Source organism: Sciurus carolinensis, chromosome 1 (assembly GCF_902686445.1).
Source record: "Sciurus carolinensis chromosome 1, mSciCar1.2, whole genome shotgun sequence".
NCBI lineage: Eukaryota > Metazoa > Chordata > Mammalia > Rodentia > Sciuridae > Sciurus > Sciurus carolinensis.
In genome coordinates, this window is record NC_062213.1 from 174,141,198 (window position 1) to 174,159,493 (window position 18,296).

Here is an 18,296-nt window from a genome sequence, read left to right on the forward strand (position 1 = left end):
AACCCACTTCCAGTTTGAATTATTTTTGGTTCCTTGAACATACCAGGTATATTGTATATATGCTGCAGTTTGACAACCCTCCCTCAGCAAAACTACCTGTTCACCAGTTCTTCATGTTTGAACCCCTGTTGTCCCTGAGAAGTGAAACTAGATTAAGTGCTCCTCCCTGGGGGTAGAAACTGTCTTAGCCACAGATATATTCCCAGCAGCAACACAGGTCCTAGACCTAGAGTTACATGTGTGATGACTGAAGGAAAGAAGCATGCAAAACACAAAGATGTTTCCAGGAGCGTGTATTACACAGGTCTGGTGCAAGAAATAGCAAACAACTGCTATGTTTGTTTTAAAAGCTCATCCGGTGCTAATGTGGAATCCTGATGCTTTGGGTTGCCCCCTGGTCCTCGGCTCCTCCAAAGCAGGCTGGGCCCAGGTTCCTGGGTGAGAGGGCAGCCTCTGCATGGAACGTCCTGCCTCCTGTCACCCGAGGCATCAGGCACTTTGGTGATGCTCAAGGGTGGCTCCTCTTTCTCTACTTCTGCACATTCAGACTCCCACAGCCAGCTTTGGCCGGGAATCTCACACGGTGGGTGAGTCAGCCCAGGGGTACTGGGTGGCTGTGACTTCCTCTCCTGCCTGGGAGATGGGTTCTTAGGGTGAGCTGAAGCTGTGGTTTCCAAATCTTGGGGGTTGGCTAGCCCACCTTCCATTGTTGTCTTTCTGCCTGGGGATGCCCTGTCTGGGTCCTCAATAAGGAATTTCCAGGACCATGTACCTGGCTTCCCAGAGGTGGAGGCAGCAGCAGAGATGAGTCCTGAAGAGCTGGGACAAAGTGCTGTTAATGCCTGGCTGTGGAGGTGCTGGGCCTTCCGGCAGCCTTCAGTGGGGGTCGGGTCTGAGGGTCCAGACCTACACAGGCTGAGGGCTGGTGAGGAGGAGCTGACAGCCTCCTCAAAGGCTTGTGGACTCCCAAGCTGCCTCTGGGGGACACTAGCACCTTCTATTCTGGGAGGCCCTAATATGACCCCTGTCAACAGGCCCGAGACTACCAGACCCTGGTTTCTTGAGTTCCTGGGCAAGAAGGTGTCCTCTTCCCCACCCTCTCCTGTTCCTCTGGTGGGTAGATTCTGGCTCACTTCTGGGTTGGATGCCTGTGCACCCTGGCTGTTCTCAGGCTCCTCATCGGTGTCGTCCTCTGAGGAGTCTACCTCACGGATGGCTTCTTGCTTTTGCAGTGACTCTCGTCGTTCAGCTCGGTCCTGCCGAAGGGTTCCTAGGGCCCGTGAAGGAGCAGGCTGCAGCACTCCCTTCCCTGGCAGTGCCCCTTTCCCAGACAGCACAGCCCTGGTCCCGACTACCTCCAGAGGGCTGGCTTCCCTGGGTGGCAGCTCCTTCTTCAGCTCACAGTGGGGCAGGTCAAGACTATGCTTGTGAGAGGGCGCTCGCTTCTTTTCAGAAGCAGCTAGTGCGGCTGCCAGTTTCTCAGCGGACTGTACCCTCTTAAGCAGCGGGGAGCGGGGTGGCTCTGCACTTTTGGGCCGTGAGAGTTGCCTGCCTAGTGGAGGTGACAAGTGAAGTTTGGTGGGAAAGGCCTGGGCTCCATGACCAGACAGGGGCGACGGGGAGCGCTGAGGTGAAGCTGCTGGTGGTGGTGAAGGGGTGTGGGCCAGTGGTGACAGTGGGATGCTGCCTGCTGACTTGCGCCGTGGAGAGCGGTACTGGCGTTGGAGCTTGGGTGCCAGACCATGTAGGGAGCTGGGACGTGTGTGCCCAGAGCCAGCTGGAGAACTGGGCACGCTGGAGCTGGGGGAGCTGCTCTGCGATGAATTCCCCGCTACTTTGTACAAACAGACAGAGAGACAAAGGTGGCAATGTTATCCGTGAGAAGTGACTGAGGGGCAAGGTAGGGCTCACCGCTGGAATGTTCCAGGACTGTCAATGTTGCCCTACCAAAGAACCAGTACACAGGCCATAGAAATAAAGTCACTCCCTTCCCACATCAATTCCTCCCAAGACTGCTGAATCTTTAGTTGGGCTGACAGAGATTCTGAGAGTGGACATGCGGGGAGCAGAGCACCCAGGTGCTTCCTGTTTCCCAAGGGGTTGTCTCTACCTGCAGGGAGCCCTTTGTACCTGAGTGCACCGTATCAGGGCTCACCCGGTAGCCCTGAGTGGGAGATCGGGGAGAAAGGCTGTGGCTGTGTGTGGGAGAGCCTGGCCCACTCTCCCCCGATGACAAGGAGCGGTTAAGGGAAGAAAGGCTGCGGCTGGTGTGCAGCAGGGAGGCCTGCTTAGTGATCTTCCGGAACAGAGAACTTCTTTTCCTGCTGTAAAGATAAAGGTCCAAGGCCAAGTCGGTGCATGGGGCACAGCACACTCTAGGCCTGGGGCCAAGCCACCTGACACGTTGCCAGTACGCAAGTGCTCAGAGCAGACCACTGGACTAAGTCTGGCTCACCTTTCTTGCCCATCCTTGCCTCGGTTCCGCTTGCTCCTTCGGGCCATCTTGGCCTTATAGCTGCCTTTTCGAGCTGGTCCCACTTTAATGGATGTGTTCTCCAGGGGAGTTGTTGAAATAGCCACCTTGTTTCCACTCTGGGGAGCAAAGCAGAGAAGAGCATGAGACCAAACTTAAGACAGTGGCCATATTCTTGCTCCTGCCCCTACTCCTGCACATGGCTATACCACAACTCCAGCTTTTACTCCAGTGCCAAAATGTCCAAATAAGGCCTGTCTTCTTCCCTTTCACAGGTTAGGAAATGGCTTCCATTGGTGTCCAGAGTGGTCTAGGGATGGGAAGATAGAGAAGAAGCTCCCCTGCCCTGTTCACCAGTCCTACACATGGCTCAGAAGAATTCCTGGGCCTTGGGTAATGAGGCTGTTGCCTTCTGGAGAAAACTGCTGTGCCACCCAAGTTCTGTGTGTCCCTGAAATCCATGCTCATGTATGTGTGCCCAACCTTCCCACTCCTCTCTGGCCGGTCCAGACTCACAAGGCTGTTGTTGTTCATTGGCTACAGTGGGCAGCATTCACAGCACTAACCTTTAGGATCAGCTCCACCACCTCTGTGTGCACCAGCCCGTGCACAGGCTCCCCGTTGACGTGGGTGATGAGGTCACCCTGACGAAGCCCGGCCTCGCTGGCTGGGCCTCCATCCTCCACATGCTGCCTCAGAAGAGAGGATCTTTAGTCTGAAGTTTGGGCAGGAAGTGCGGAGCCTATTCTGATCATTAAGCTGTGACCCCATTTACCAACACCCTTTGACCCCTGTGGGTAGCATGGGCAGACAGAAGAAAGGACAGACAGGCTTCACTAAGGGGAAAGTGGAAGAGTGATGGAACTGAGAAGACCACAGGTCTAGATGGCCAGACATACCCACACCATGTGGTGCACAGTGTAGACATCTGAGTCACCCATGTAGACACGAATGGCCCGCAGGGTGAAGCCATACTTCTTGCCAGCTCGGTGGATGATGATGGGAGGCTTCAAGCTGCCAAGGGCTGGCAAGAAGTCCCTGCTTGGAGAAGAGTCTCTGGATGACGGGTTGGACGACTGGGAGTGTGGGGACATGGGACTAGCCAATGGAGAGCAGGTGTGGTGTTCTGGAGGAGGAGAAGCCAGGACTTAGTGGGTCAGAGGCCTTGGCCTGGCCATGCTCCCAGCCTGGCCCCCTTTCCATTCTCCTGATTCCTGCCCAGCCCTAGTCACAGACAGAGCCTGAGCCCAGGTACATCTTCCCCACAACCCATGATCCACAAAACCCTCTCACCTGCTCAGAGTTTCCGAGGCGTGATGTGGAGGTGCAGGTGATGGGACTATATAAACTCTTCATACATCATGATTACCCTATGAGCTAGCCATTATTAATATCTACATTTTTTAGTGAAGAACTTAAGACTTAAAAGGATTAAACAACTTTCTAAGGCCAAGAGCCTTTAATGATGAAGCCAAGATTTGAATATTAGATCTTTGCCTCAAAGCCTATACTTATGACAGAGTGCTGTCCTGCCCTCTGGCACACATACACACAACTCCAGACACCGATGCACACCTTCAGAGACTTTCATTTTCATAACACAGGGACACAGTTTCTCAGATACCTGCTCCTCAAGAGGTACACACACATACACACCTGCTACGTGCAGGCCCCTGCTGCAGGCCCACAGGGATTACAAGGTCCTGTCTATGAGTTTTACCCTAGCTCTTTAGGGGCCTCACCTGTAGGAATGAGGAGGGAAAGGGCGGTGGCTGAGGCAGACTTGATCACTTTGTTCACAGGGCGAGTGGTGCGCTTCTCTATAGAGTCCCCAGAGAGCAGCCGGTGGCGGGCCCTACGCACGGCCAGGTCACTGATGGCCTTGGCTGTGGCTCCCTCAGCCAGCTGTGAGGTCCCACGGCTTCGCGTTTCTATGGCTATGGGCCCAAGTGAACAGTGAGACCCACAATACAGCTGAGCCTCCCTACCTGCAGTGTCCCCTAGCTGAGGCCCTTTGACCACACACTGCCACACCTGAGTTGGAAGCACCACTCTGGCTGAGAGGCTCCTCATCCACCTTCAGTCGTCGCTCCACTGGCCGTTCAGGGAGAGGCCCGGATGCCCCCTCTCCAGAAGGGGGTGTCAGGAGCCATATACCATCCTGCTGTTGCCTCCTGGGGGTGCTGCTGACCTCTTCATGGCCTTCAGGGAAGCGAGGCACATCCAGGAGGCCTGAGCAACGGCGTCGCACTGTCATTGGAGGGCTTGAGTCGCTCTCTGTGTGAGATGACTCAGACACTGACAGCCGCTTCCGTAATCTGTAAGACATAAGGCTGGGGTGAGATGACCCAGGCAGTCTCCCTCCTCCCACCAAAGCTTCTTTAGGGGTACACAGAGCTACGGTCACAGAACTTTTCTCCTCAGACATTCCTCCAGGGTTGCCTTGAGAATGCCACCTTACCGCCACAGGCACATCTCCCCAGCATCTGAATCTCTCCCGTGATCTGTGTGACAGTGAGGGAGGTTGGCTGTGCTGCCCACCCTGGCAAGCCCTGGGTGCTCACATCTCAGGGGAGCCAATCACCCAGCTCCGGTCTCGGCCCTTTAGTCCTGCCAGGCTATCTGAGCGGTCTTCCTTCTCCTCACTCAGGCTGCGCTTGGTTGGGGGTGGTGTCCGGCGTTCCTCCAGCAGTGAGAGCCGTTCCATGCTACTGTACACCTGTGGGCACAGGACACTATGACCGCTGCATCTCCCAAAGGACAAATCATATCCTTGGCACCTGAAACTGGAATTTGAGTCCTTCCCTTCCTTCCCCCACATCCCAGTTTAATATTTGGGGAAGCACTTATTCTACTGACCTGGCTTCACCCCGATATCACTTATGTCAGGGATTAGAGAGTTGTTCTAGAAGCATCTACTCTATGCAGCCCCAGCCTTTCCCTCTTTTTCTGAAGTGGTCCTATTATCAACTCCCAAGCCTCTTCTCCCAACCCTCTGATCTGGGCCTTTTAGGACACACCTTGCTGAACCTTGGAGAGCAGGAAGAGAACTGGCGGATCTCAAGGCAGCCATCCTCACTCACTTCCTCCTCATCTTCTGAGTCCACATGGTGGTATCGCTCTGAACGGGCTAGGCCAGGCACACAGGACATTTCCCTTCAGGGGCCCTGCTGGTGGTATCCTTGTAACCCTATCAGGCCTCAGCAGGGTCCTGGGAAGTTGCTCCAATGCAAGTGCGCATAGGCACTTCTGAGCAACAGATAGGACCCAGGCTCCACCTCACCCACAAGTGGCCTTACTGTCAAAGTAGCTGGTATCATCCTCCGACTCCAGTTGAGGAATAAATTCAGCCTTCTGGCGAAGAAGTCCTGTCCAGTCCAGATCCGTAAAAAATGGGTGCTGCTTTACCTCATAGGTACTACCTGGACAAGAGGTGGATGAGCTGTGTAGAGTCCAGGCCAGCAAGTCAAGCAAGAAGCCAGACCTGGAGAAGGTGGGCCTGGAAGCCTCAGCTCAAACACCCTTCTTTTTCTGTCTGTATTAAGCAGGGTAGAATTTCAGGATCCAGATGGGCTGTCCACACCTGAAGCCCATCTGAAGCCCACATACCTCAGGGTATGTGGACTCGGTCTCCCTTCCCCCTTTTCCAAGTGATGAGAAAGGAAGAGTGGGGCCTACCTGTGCCCAGTCTCTCCAGAGGGTTCTGGTGGAGTAGCTTAGAGGTGAGGTCCTGGGCATCTGGGGGCAGTGCATCGTCACCCTCAGGCCACACAATCTCATCTGAAGTCATCAGGGATGAGAGAGAAAGGGAGAGATTGTGGGGAGATGCAGAAGGCCCCAGTATAGTATTAAGGAAGGGAGGCAATAAGGGCCAGTCCAGAGCCCCCTAAAAAGCCCCATCTGGGACCCCAATTCCTTAAATTCTACGGGTTCCTCCCCTCCAGCAGGAATCACACTCCTTAGATCATGGCTGGCTTTTTGACCCAGGGTGGGAATTGTAAAAACAGTGACTTCCCCTATCCTGTAGCTCCAGCTCACCCTGCTTTATGTGCTAAGACAGTTCACACTCACAGGATAGGTCCCAGGGGACTCAGTGCATGTGTGAATGTACACATACCCCTAAGGAGCAAGCATACCAAACACATACACTTGGATTCAGAACAAGAGATCCATAGCCTCAACAGGGGCATGCATAATTCTTATTTGTGGATCTAGATTTTGACTCCTCACTGGGTAAGGGTGATAGTACCTACCACTGATGACTTGACCAAAGAGCTCCTCCGGAGTGTCTCCAAAGAAAGGGACGCAACCCACCAGGAACTCATACAGGATTATGCCCATGGCCCACCAGTCCACTGGCTTCCCATAGCCCTGACGCAGGATCACCTCAGGCGCTATGTACTCTGGAGTCCCGCACACCTGGGCACAGAGAAGCCAGGCTGGCTCAGCATCCTGAAGTAGCTCACTGGCATGATGGCTGGAGGAGTGGGGATGTTCCTACCCTAGAGAAGTCTCCGAAGGCTCAGTTTACCATGGTTAATAAACAGCAGTCTCAGGGAACCAGAATTGGAACTCTTGGTGGGGTGTTTTTTAAGTATTTCCTAATTAATCACAATGTCTAATTCTCCCTGAGCTTGCAATACCACTATCTGGTCCCACAACTGGCCTCTGCCCTCCAGCCCAAAGAACAGAACCCAAAGAACAGAACCTATCAGTCAGGTGACTATTACAGGGACTTGTGAACAACACAACCTGAAATGTCAAATCAGGGGACATCCAGAGGCAACTCTCAGGGAACTAGGCCCCAGTCCAGTGGAATTTGGAGCTGTGTTCCAAGAACAACAGGCCCCAGGAGAGGTCTGCTCTTGACTCAGGTCAGAGGTTCAGGACTGATCTCATATGAAACTATATTAATAGTTATATGACTTATTTTCTCCAAACCCAGAGGAGAAAGATGACTTTGGATTTTATAGTCATATGATTCTCATGGCCCATCCTGTTTTTCAAATGTGCTATTTCATTGCTCCCTGGGACCAAAAGGTAGAAAAGATAGGAGCTTCCAGTCTTAACATCCAGCCACAAGCAAGCATGTGGCTCCAAGACCTAATTCTGAGGCCTGGCATTCAGCTCCAAGGTCTCACCTATCCTTCCTTACCTGCTTATCCAGGAACTCCCGGGCATCCTTTTCAATGTGGCCTTCATATAAGTTGGTTGTCAGACTCATGAGGCCAATTTTAGAAAGTCCAAAGTCAGTGAGTTTGATGTGCCCCATAGATGTAATCAGGAGGCTGGGAGGCCATAGAAACAAAATCATGGAGTTATTTCATGGTTTTATACAAGTACTGATTTTATTTTTTGCCAAATTTTCCTACTCAGGCTTCTATGGGGTTCTGTGGGACATAAGCAGAGAGACAGGCAGCTATGAAAAAATATATAGCTCTGGCTTTGAAAAATGCTCCACAAGGTGGACAAAGGGTGTTTCCTCCATATTGCAGAATAAAGCCCTAAAGTTCCTTACTTCCTGGTGGGGGTGGGGAAATGTGCTGCATTCTACATAAAAAGCTAACCTGCCTTCCACCATTCCCATGACTACATTTCTCTTTGTTGCTCCACCTATAATTGCCACTGGAAGCAGATTACCACCAGTCAAGAGACTTTCTCCCATAGAGCTGAGATCAACTTGTCCTAAGGCTATTCACTCTAGACATTCCTAATCCATCTCCTCACCATCTCCATTTCAGGGAGAAAGGAAAGGGGCACATAATCTTATTCCATGTCCATGGCTGTCTCATAAGGAGGCCTGGTTGGGAGGAACTAGAAATCAGATTCTGTTAACACACTCTGCTTTGTGCCAAAGGCTTTACCCTGCCACCCCTTTATTCCAGTGATTCCCAAATTACTGTCTCTGGCTTTGACTTCTGTCACAAGTTCCACACCTACCCAATCTCCCAGACACCAAACTCAAACTGTTCAAAACAAAGGCACGCCTCCCAATTGGTTCCTCTTCTCAATGAAAAAACAGTAATTTATGTCAATTACCGAGCTCTGCGACATGTACTTTTAAAAATATTCTTGGGGTAGGGGATGTAGCTCAGTGATAGAATGCTTGCCTAGCATACATGAGGCCCTACATTCAATTCCCATCATGCATGCAAACATACACGTACAAAATATGGCCCCTGATTTCTGGTATAACCAAAACATCAAAGGTATTATCATTCTCATTTTAGAAAGGGGTAAATATAATTAACAGACAAATAAGAGTTAAACAAACACGAGTGGTCATTTGAACTCAAGTCTATCTTATGTGAAGGTTACTTTCTACCATAGTGGCTTATCACCCTGCACCAGTTCCATGCTAGAAATCTGTAAGGTACCCCAGTCTCCCTCTGCTTCCTTGCTTCCCTTTCCACCCCAAGCCCAACATTAACTGTTCCTTTCTATTTCCCTACACTATTCCCTCCTCCATCTTGTCCCTCTGGTCTGGTGTAGGCATTGTTGTCTTTAGCCTGGTATCTAGAAGTGGCCTGTCTCTTCCACTAGCAGAGTGATCTTTCTATATCTGAACCAAAATCTGAACATGGTCTATCATACCTTGGTCAACAGATCCTTTAAAGACTCTATGTCCCTCAAAAGAAAACCCAAAGCTGAAAGGATCCTTGATGAACTAGCTCCTGCATCTCCTCTTTAGCCTTTCTCTCTCTCTCCTCTCTGACCTACCACCACCTAAGCTGCAGACATATTGTACCATTTGTAGCTCCTGAATGAATCATGTTCTCTTATACCTGTGTATCTTTATACATTTTGCTCCCTTGCTTTAGAAAGCTCCTCCTACTTTTTCCCACCAGACCAAAGCCCTCCAAGAAGTAGCCTTATACACTTATATTATCTGTCACCCACACTAGACTTAAGTCCAAATATAGTCCAGGGACTATATTTAAAACCCAGAATATAGTGCTTGGCACATAGTGGGTGTCAGTAAATGTCAGGACACTCATTCAGCCATCTATAGATATGCTAATTCCTTTGTTCTTGCTTGGTTTCTTCAGGGGAGCTTCTCAGTGACTCTTTCATGTCACTGAAGTCTTATGATGTTCCTGCAAGATCTTGTGGAAATGGTCTTAGCATATGGATGGTCAAGAGGCTGGCATACTAGGCCTAGAAGGATATACACATGAGCATTATGAGCCATTCTAGAACAGATTCAGATACATTTTGTTTCCTCCATTTATCTAGAAACTCAAGAGGGAGACCATGAACAATGAACCCAGATTGTGGGCATACTTGTCAGGCTTGAGGTCACGGTGCACAATGCCATAGTTGTGTAAATACTCCAAGGCCAGCACAGTTTCCGCAAAGTATAGACGTGCCATGTCCACAGGCAAGGCGCCAATATTCTTCAGCAGAGTGGCACAGTCTCCTCCTGCAACAAGCCCAGATGATCATGAGAGAAGCATCCAGCTCCCTGCTTTAGCCAGTTCCCAGGTTTAGAGTCCCTGAGGTCCCAGAGAAGATAGCCTCATAGGGAACCCTGGTGCTGGAGACTGATTCTAGCCCTCTGCTGCTGGCATGGGTGGGAGATAGGGTATGGAGATGAGTGGGAAGGAAGTGAATCTGCCAATGGCTGTCAAGGTCACTATTTAGACCAAGGAGGAAAGGAACCCAGGTCTCTATGCCTACATAATGACTGGACTGTTACATCCTAGTTCTGATTGCCTCTTGCTGCACCTGACATGAGCAGCCTCAAAGTGAGGTGAGGAGCTTTGTGCTCACTGGCCAAATGGGCTCTGAGATCCTGAGGTAGAAACCTGGGCCAAAGAGGGCTTGGATAAAACTAAGTTATTTTAGGATGAGAACACTGTGTCCTATAAGTACATATGGTTTAGACTTTAGCATTTGTTTATTTATTTCCTTCCTTTATGCTTTCCTTTAGCTTCTGAGTAAAATAATACTATAAATACCCAGCATATACCTACTGAATTAAAAGGGCAGTTTTGTTCAGACTCAACTTCAAGTCTTAGGGAAAACATCTTTGGGAACCTTACACTCAGTGAAAAGTTGGGGAGGGAGAGTTGCTGAAAGTTGCTGTCCCTCTTCAGAACTCTGCCCATGGGGCTCTTCTCGTCCAATCCTGGAGCATTTTGAGTAGCTGTAAGGAGTGTCCCCTTCACAAGCCATCAGCCAGAGCACTGGCTTCCCGTATGCAATTCTCCCAGCATCCCATGCTAGGCTTCTGCAACTTTTCTACCTCCTTTGTTCTGTCTGATGCAGGCTTTGGGGAGTTGAACTCTACAGCTGCAGGGCTGCTGCATCCTGTCTCAGATTGCCTCTCACTGTACCCGACACAGGAAGCCTCACTGTGAGACAAGGAGCTTTGTGCTCCCTGTGGTCAAATGGACTCTGAGATTCTGAGGCAGAAACTAGTGCCAATGAGGGCTTGGAAGCTCACTCTAAAACTGTCCTCCTACATAATATGAAGTTACTGGTTTCTGTTTAGGTTTAAGTCTTGGGTTGTACCATGGCTTCCACACCAAGCCATCTTTCTCCCAATGCCTTCAGTACCTTCAACATACTCCATCACCATGCATAAGTGGCGCTTGGTCTCAAAAGAGCAGAACATGCTGACTACGAAGGGGTTCTCAGCAAAAGTCAGTATGTCACGCTCCACAAAGGCCTGCTGGATCTGGTTCCGTAGTATCAGGTTCTGCTTGTTGATCTTCTTCATGGCAAAGCGCTGACGGGTGGATTTGTGCCGCACCAAGAATACAGCCCTGAGAAACGCAACCCAGCTCAGCCCCCAAGGGCTGTCAGCACCGAGCTGTGCATTCCGCCACCCCAACTACCTCCTCACACCTTATACATGCACAGAACAAGGGAGCAGGGATGTGCATACTAATGAAAGGGATCTAGGCTCTCTGGCCCAAACAACTCAAATTTCCAGATAGACCAGGTCCCAAGGACACAGATAAATATTTCCAGAGCTCAGGCAAAGGAGGAATGCTACCAAGAGGCATGAGCATTTTGCCTGAGAAATGAACAATGTTCAGATGTCAGAGGAAAACGAATTCCTGCCTCTCCAAGAGGCTTTAGGGACTGAGAGGATCTGTCTTGGGGACCCTGAGGTATCTGCTGCTCAGGGATTGGGAATCATTTGCTTCCAGAAGGGAGAGACCAAGGGCTGACTCAGTTTTAGTCCTGGCCACATTTTGACCCCTGCCTTTACCCATAGGCGCCATTGCTGATGAGCTTAATAGTTTCAAAGTCTTCTTCAGAGGGAGTTTTCTTAGATTGCAGAGATGCCCCGCGGCCCTGGAAGATAAGGCAAAAGGCAGGAGACAGTGAAGCTTCTCAGAGTCCAGCTGTGGTGTTCTGTCCATTCTTCCCTGGAAGCAGTGTGCCTTCTCAGTGTTTGCAGTCACCAATTCCCCACCTCTCCTTCAGAATTCTCTTAAAGAGAATTCACAGTTCTTGTTTCATAGGGCTCAGAGTCCAGGATTGGGAGCTCAGGGTCTTTACCTCAATGGAATCATCGGTCTCTGGAGTGTCAGGACTGTCGTAACTGCTCAATTGGGCCATTTCTAGAAACACAGCAAGGAAACAAGAGAAAAGTGTGTGGCACTGTCAGACATCACAGCAGTACCCTTAGGTCACAGAACAGGTATATATGTGGTAGGCATTAATGCTTTCTGCATTGGCCTGGAATGCAAATCCAGTCCTGTGGCTCAGTGTAGTCAGTTGTTGGATCAGGAAATAAGTCAAATGCTATTGTACCACTATTTTTACAAGCCCAGTGCCATTCACAAGGCCTGACACATTCTATAAAAACTCCTTTCAAACTTGGGACATTTTCTGGCAAACAGGGCCTAAGGCTGGACCATCCTGCTGGCCAACACTGCTTTGCTGGATGAGGCTGGAAAGCAGGGAAGATAGGAGCAAAACAACTACAGATTAGGATATGGTAGCCCACAGTTCATGTAGGGGCTCAGTGTGAAGTCCAGATGAATGGAGATATCCTCTGAAGCCCTGAGCTGGACCACTCCAAAGACAGAAGGATTTGTAAGGTGGCTGGCAGGATAGGAAAGTATGTGGAAGAGATAATCATTTATAAAAAATGTGATTATCATACTTTATTGGTGGCCTTGTTTGGTCTGAGGCTCTAAATCCAACCCAGCTGGGCCCAAGACAATCCAGGTAGGGACACAATAGGCAGATATGAAGAGTAATTCCAAAGGAAAAGGTGTTTTATGACAAGATATCACAGGGTGTCTCCTATGGTCTTAAGGCCCCCCAATACCATGTTATGTCCACATCCAGGCTAAATCTCTTCTTTATAGCCCCCATGCAGTATGCTCACCCTCTATGGGATCCCGTGTGAGGCCCAACTGGCTAATGATGTAGCGGGGAATGTCACATTTAATTCCATGTCCCTCTTTGGCATGGCCCTCAGCTGCTTCTAATAGGTGGTAGAACTCTTCAGGGTCAAACTCCTGTACCAGAGGAGAGAGGTGGTGATTGGTGAAAGATACAAGTGAATGCTGTTGATCTCTTTGGTTTTATAGCACATAGCAGAAGAGGATGAATACGAAGTCCTTCTCTGTGATAAGACACCCCACCCTCTAAAGACCCAGAAACAACATGGTTCAGGAATCACAAAAAATGGGGACAAAGCATCTCCATATCAATAAGGTTAAGAGCTTTTGGTTTTAAGAGACCTCAGTCTGTCAATCAGGTTCCAAGCCTTCCACTGGTCAGATGGTACTGTCAGGTGTGTACAGGTGCCCAGTCCAGAGCTGTCTTGGTACACACTCAACTGCAGCTTATAAGAGCTGCAGCTCCCAGTCACAGTGGTGCAAACACACCTTCAAACAATCACTGAGCTCCTCCTGTGTGCAAAGGGTGGAAGCTCCAATGCCAACCAAAACATAGTCCTTGTCTGCTTCTGTGTGGCTACCAAGTGCCATACCCTGAGCTAAATCCTCCTAACAACTCTTTGTCCTTGGTGAGGAAATCAAGGTGCATAGGAATGCCTGGTCACAAAGGTGGAAATGGAAAACCGGCATGCAAACCTGCCTGGATCCAAGTCCTGCTCTGCCACAGACTTCATGCTCTTGATGGAGATGCTCTCTAGCCTCTGCTTTGCTTGTTTTTGTTCCACCTAGTCTCTCCATTTTGGAGAATTACCTTACCTATTCAGATATAATCTAAGACTGACCTGGAAGTCCTTTTAACTTCTTATTCTTTCTCAGTCCCATCTCAGAAATCTACCTTATAAATAGCTCTCTAATCCACCTCTTCTTTATTCCCTACCATTGCCCTAATTCAAATCATGCCATCCCACTTTAATTGCTTTAAGTGCCTCTGTCCTGATTTCCCTTGCTCACCTGCCCTCTCTTCCAATTCACTATACATGTTGAGGCCCAAGTAATCTTTCTTAGAACTAAGTCTGATAGAATACTTAATTCAGAAATAAATAGGAACCATGTACTGATACATCCAACAACATGTATAAATCTCAAAATTAACACTATACAGAGTGAAAGAAGTCAGAACTGAATTTCATTATATGAAACTATATAAAGGCAAACATCCACAGCAAAAGCAAGCAGTTAAGTGGTGCCTGAAAGCAGGAGGGGCAAAGAACTGATGGCAAAGGGGCATGAGGGAACTTTTTGAGGAAACAGAAAAATCTCAATGATGACAGTAATTATACAGGTATATATTTGTTAAAACTCAATAGGCCGCATACTCCAAAAGGATGTATTTTATAGTATATATATTATATCTTAATAAAGTTGGTTAAGAAAACAGTAAATCTGACCATGCCACATTCTAACCTAAACTTTGTGGTAGCTGCAAGTGGACTTAAGGATAATGCAAACTCCTGAGCTGAGAACACAACACCTTCCATCATGTTGCATGGCCTGCCTTCCAACTTCATCCCTCACTACCTCATCAAACCCACCCTGTCTTCCTATCTCAGGTACCTTGCCTGGCAAGCTTGCATTCATTATTTAGGTCACTGAATAGGCCTCTTCTCCCCCAGGAAGCTTACTGAACATCCATTCTATGCAGGACTAAAGCACTTCCTTCAGGTTTCTGCTGTACCTTGCACACACTTGAGTTGAAACTCTGCTGGTTATAATTATTATTTATATATCCACATGCCTTATATTTGCTAATGTCACTATAGAGGAAGTATCTTGAGATCAGGGACTCTGTTCTATTCATGTCTGTACTTCCAGTGTCCAGCATTAAGCAGGTATGAGGTAGTTCAGTGTGGGAAGGGGTCAGATTAATACTTTTCCCATCAGGACCATTCATTTGTCCTCAAAGGAACCAGTTTAGTCCCCCACTGCTTAGAGATCATTTTTAAATATAAACCTAAAAAACAGAGATGGCAGTGTGCTGTGCTGCCACAGTGTTGCTGTTGGCAGGATACTTCCTTTATAGCCCCAACCTCCATCTCCCCATCTAATCTTCCCAGAGTCCACTTACCAGGCATTCCAGGAGACGAGCTGGGCGGGCAATGACAATCATCAGTTTTTTTACCAGCTGCATCACAAAAGCCACCTCTGAGCTCTCTGAGCGCTCATGAGCCTACAAAGAAGACAAAAGTCACTTAAGCAAGCTATTGGTCCAGTGGTGTGGCTGGGCTGAGCAGAACTGGAATGGGCAGAACTGACTATAGAGAGAAATAATTGGTAGTATAGAAAGCTCTGCAAAGCAAAGAAAAAAAGAAAAAAGAAAAAACAACCCCCCCCCCCCCAAAACTCAGTGAAGAAGGCTGGTCAGCTGTGAGAGGGAAGAAATTGCTCACTCATGAGACACCACTGAGCCTGAGAACACTATATGACACCAAGGAATGTCACACAGACGCACAGCTTTACCTGCTCCTCCAACCAACAAGCTTCACTTACTACCCACACCCCATCTCAAGGGGCAACTCTCAAACGAGCCTTCAGAGATACTTACTTTGTACCCCAGACAGACTGTACGGAACAAAAGACCTAAATGCTGGGGAGTGACATGACCAGAGAGGTATTTCAGAAAGACCACTAGCTGCAGTGCAGAGGGTGCACTAAAGATGGCAAGCCTAAAATCAGGGAAACCAACTAATATCAAATGCAATAACTCCAAAGAAAAAGGCAGAAGTCAAGGCAGTAAAAACCAAGATGAGCGCACAGCCTTGGGCCATTTCTGAGGTGGATCTGAGAGATGGCAGAAGAAGAAGAGAAGGTTACTGCAACTTCATTTTTAGGGAAAGTTCATTGAGCCCATAAGTGAAACAGGAACTATATAAGAAGATAAGTAGTTTAGGTGAGAATAGGCTAAAAACACGTTGTTTGGCTTTAGAGAAAAGAGCAGCGAGGCAGAAGAGGTAAGTTTAGTTTGAGGCTAGTCAAGTTTGAGGTGCCTGCATAGACCCTTGGTATTTGCTGGGCATAGGAGCCTCTTTCTTGTCTTCTGAAAACTGCTCAGGCTTCTAGGAGCCACATTGATACTGGATGGCTGCACCTTCTCTCCCACCTCCATCAGCTGACCAGTGTGGACTGCTTTCCTGGGAATTGTAAGATGTTCAGAAAGACAACAGTTAGTATCTATATAGATGAACTGTATAATCTTTGTGTGTAGATTATATATCTAACCTTAGAGTTAGAGGAAAAGCAGAGAAAAATAGCTGAGAAAAGGAGAATGAGCACTTCCAGAGTCTGTCAGTTTCTGCTTGCTGATACTGGTCCCTTCTTAAGGTCTGACGTATTTATATCCTCAGTTCTCCAAAACCTGGCCTTATCATTAGTTTCCCTTTACTGTTAAAACTTCTCTGAGTCAGATTTCTATTACTTATGACGAAAGAATATGCACCAATCTGGGGAAGTCAGTGTAGGTTACTGATCTGAAGTTTAGGAGAACAAGGGTGCACGTGGGAGTCTTCAGTGGGGGACCTGGGAGGCTCATTAGCACAGGATGGAGAAAGGGAAAAGAGGAAACAGACACTCTGGACAGTGCCCTGAAAAGAGCAGCATTTTAGAGTGGGTAGAGTGGGAACTTATGAAAAGGCAGCAAGACTGGAGAGAACAGGAAACTGACGATAAGGAGAGCTAAGGTTCAAGAGGTATTCATTGAGTCCTGTAGAGAGGTGAAGAAAGATGAGGACTGAAAGAGGTCACAGGATATTGCAATTAGTCAATTATTTCCATGGTTCCTTTTGTCTGAACAGTTTTAGTGTAATCTGAGGGACACTCAGAAGACTGAGTAGTGAATACAAGGAAAGAAATACTGCAAATAAGGACTTCTAAATATATGTATATATCTATATCTACCTACCTATCTATCTATCTATCTATCTATCTATCTATATATATATATATATTCTCATTTGAAATTTTTCTTTCCCTTTTTTTTTTTTTAACTCCCAAATGTGGTGCTGGGGATTGAACCCAGGGCCTGGCACATGCTAGGCAAGCAATCTACCACTGAGCTACATTTCCAGCACCCTTGTCGCCTATTCACACATATTTATATTTATATATATATATAACAAACCTGAGTTTGGGTTATAGTTCTGCTACTTAAGAAATGAATTATTGGGGTGACTCAGTCCTTTTAAACCTCAGTTTACTTATCTTTAAATTTTGGGAATAATAATAGTGCTTTCCTTACAGGGTTGTGTAGATTAAATTAAATGGGATAATGCAGTGTTTGGCATGCAGTAAGTGCTCTGTAAATGTTAGTGATCTTTATTATTTTAAACAAAAAGCTGATAATGTAGATTTTTGATTAAACACCATTGAATGACTGCCATCTTTTTATTGACTTTAGGATAAAAATCTAAGCTTGGGTTCCTCCCAAGGGCCTTCAACATCTGGTCACCAGTCTAATTCTTCAAACTTACCAACTTTTTCTTGCAGGCATCATTTTACTCTACTCAGGCCACACTACTTCATCTGCAATTTCTGGAATGCACCAAGTTTCTTTGCACCTCTGAGAGATTGTTTATACTGTTTCCTAGGCTTAGTGAACTAACTACTTGCCAAGATTTTACTTTCTCCGAACCATGCCGAATCCTCCTCTGTGCTCAGAATTTACCTTTATTTAGTGCTTGTCAATCACATTGTACTATAATAAATGGAAGAGAGTGTCTGGCACACAGCACACATTGTTAATGAAAGCTGTTATTTTTACTGTAAGTATATATTGGTGGGTCTATAACCTTAGTCAACAGCAAATTCCCTCAGATGGGAGTCTACACGGAATTTTTCCCCTGGCATTCCAAGGACCTAACAAATCAGGGAAGAGAGGAACAAATTGGCTCCACATTCAGTGGTCTTCCTATTACATCAACCACTAACCCCAGGGGCAGTCAGTCTGAGAAAATGCCTGAAGGTTTTGGGTAAGACTCTGATTTTGTCATTTCAGAAGATCAATCGCAGATGTTTCAGAAAGAACCTTGAAGCTGGGTATAGTGGTGCATGCCTATAGTCCCAGCTACTCGTGAGGCTGAGGTGGGAGAATCCCTTGAGCCCATGAGTTTAAGACCAGCAAGGCAACATAGAGAAACCCATCTCAAATGGGAAAAATTTTTAAAAAGGAGGAATCCTGGAAATCATTCAGCAATACCCTGATTCCTAAATGTTTCTGGGGCACCCCATTTATTGTTGGAAAATTATTAGAAAGTTATTCCTGAGTAGAAACAAATAGCTGCTTTTCATGGGAATTTGGCTTTCTAAAGTCATATAGTGTTTGAATTTAAGTAATGCTTTTGAAACAGAGAAAGATATTTTTAAAGAAGGAAGTACTTTTTCACTTATTTAATTAAAAAAAA

General features: G+C 47.6%; 1 protein-coding gene across 8 annotated transcripts in view; it reads right to left on the bottom strand.

Moving 5' to 3' along the window:
• Positions 1 to 276: 276 nt before the first annotated feature.
• The window catches only part of Mast2 (microtubule associated serine/threonine kinase 2), a 234,633-nt gene continuing 216,613 nt past the window's right edge, over positions 277 to 18,296 (bottom strand). For 5 of the 8 annotated variants that reach the window (XM_047527459.1, XM_047527439.1, XM_047527499.1 and 2 more), the window contains 19 exons: positions 14,969 to 15,070; positions 12,828 to 12,960; positions 11,990 to 12,051; positions 11,697 to 11,782; positions 11,036 to 11,244; positions 9,758 to 9,896; positions 7,629 to 7,761; positions 6,727 to 6,892; positions 6,152 to 6,253; positions 5,773 to 5,895; positions 5,494 to 5,603; positions 5,038 to 5,192; positions 4,508 to 4,791; positions 4,216 to 4,410; positions 3,373 to 3,599; positions 3,040 to 3,162; positions 2,456 to 2,592; positions 2,131 to 2,324; positions 277 to 1,834 (listed from right to left, as the gene is read on the bottom strand). In XM_047527459.1, coding sequence (XP_047383415.1) covers positions 333 to 1,834; positions 2,131 to 2,324; positions 2,456 to 2,592; positions 3,040 to 3,162; positions 3,373 to 3,599; positions 4,216 to 4,410; positions 4,508 to 4,791; positions 5,038 to 5,192; positions 5,494 to 5,603; positions 5,773 to 5,895; positions 6,152 to 6,253; positions 6,727 to 6,892; positions 7,629 to 7,761; positions 9,758 to 9,896; positions 11,036 to 11,244; positions 11,697 to 11,782; positions 11,990 to 12,051; positions 12,828 to 12,960; positions 14,969 to 15,070 — 4,182 coding nt within the window. In that variant the 3' untranslated portion in view covers positions 277 to 332. The remainder of the gene's footprint in view (positions 1,835 to 2,130; positions 2,325 to 2,455; positions 2,593 to 3,039; positions 3,163 to 3,372; positions 3,600 to 4,215; positions 4,411 to 4,507; positions 4,792 to 5,037; positions 5,193 to 5,493; positions 5,604 to 5,772; positions 5,896 to 6,151; positions 6,254 to 6,726; positions 6,893 to 7,628; positions 7,762 to 9,757; positions 9,897 to 11,035; positions 11,245 to 11,696; positions 11,783 to 11,989; positions 12,052 to 12,827; positions 12,961 to 14,968; positions 15,071 to 18,296) is intronic. The other 3 variants (XM_047527470.1, XM_047527449.1, XM_047527510.1) reach the window with 2 other exon arrangements.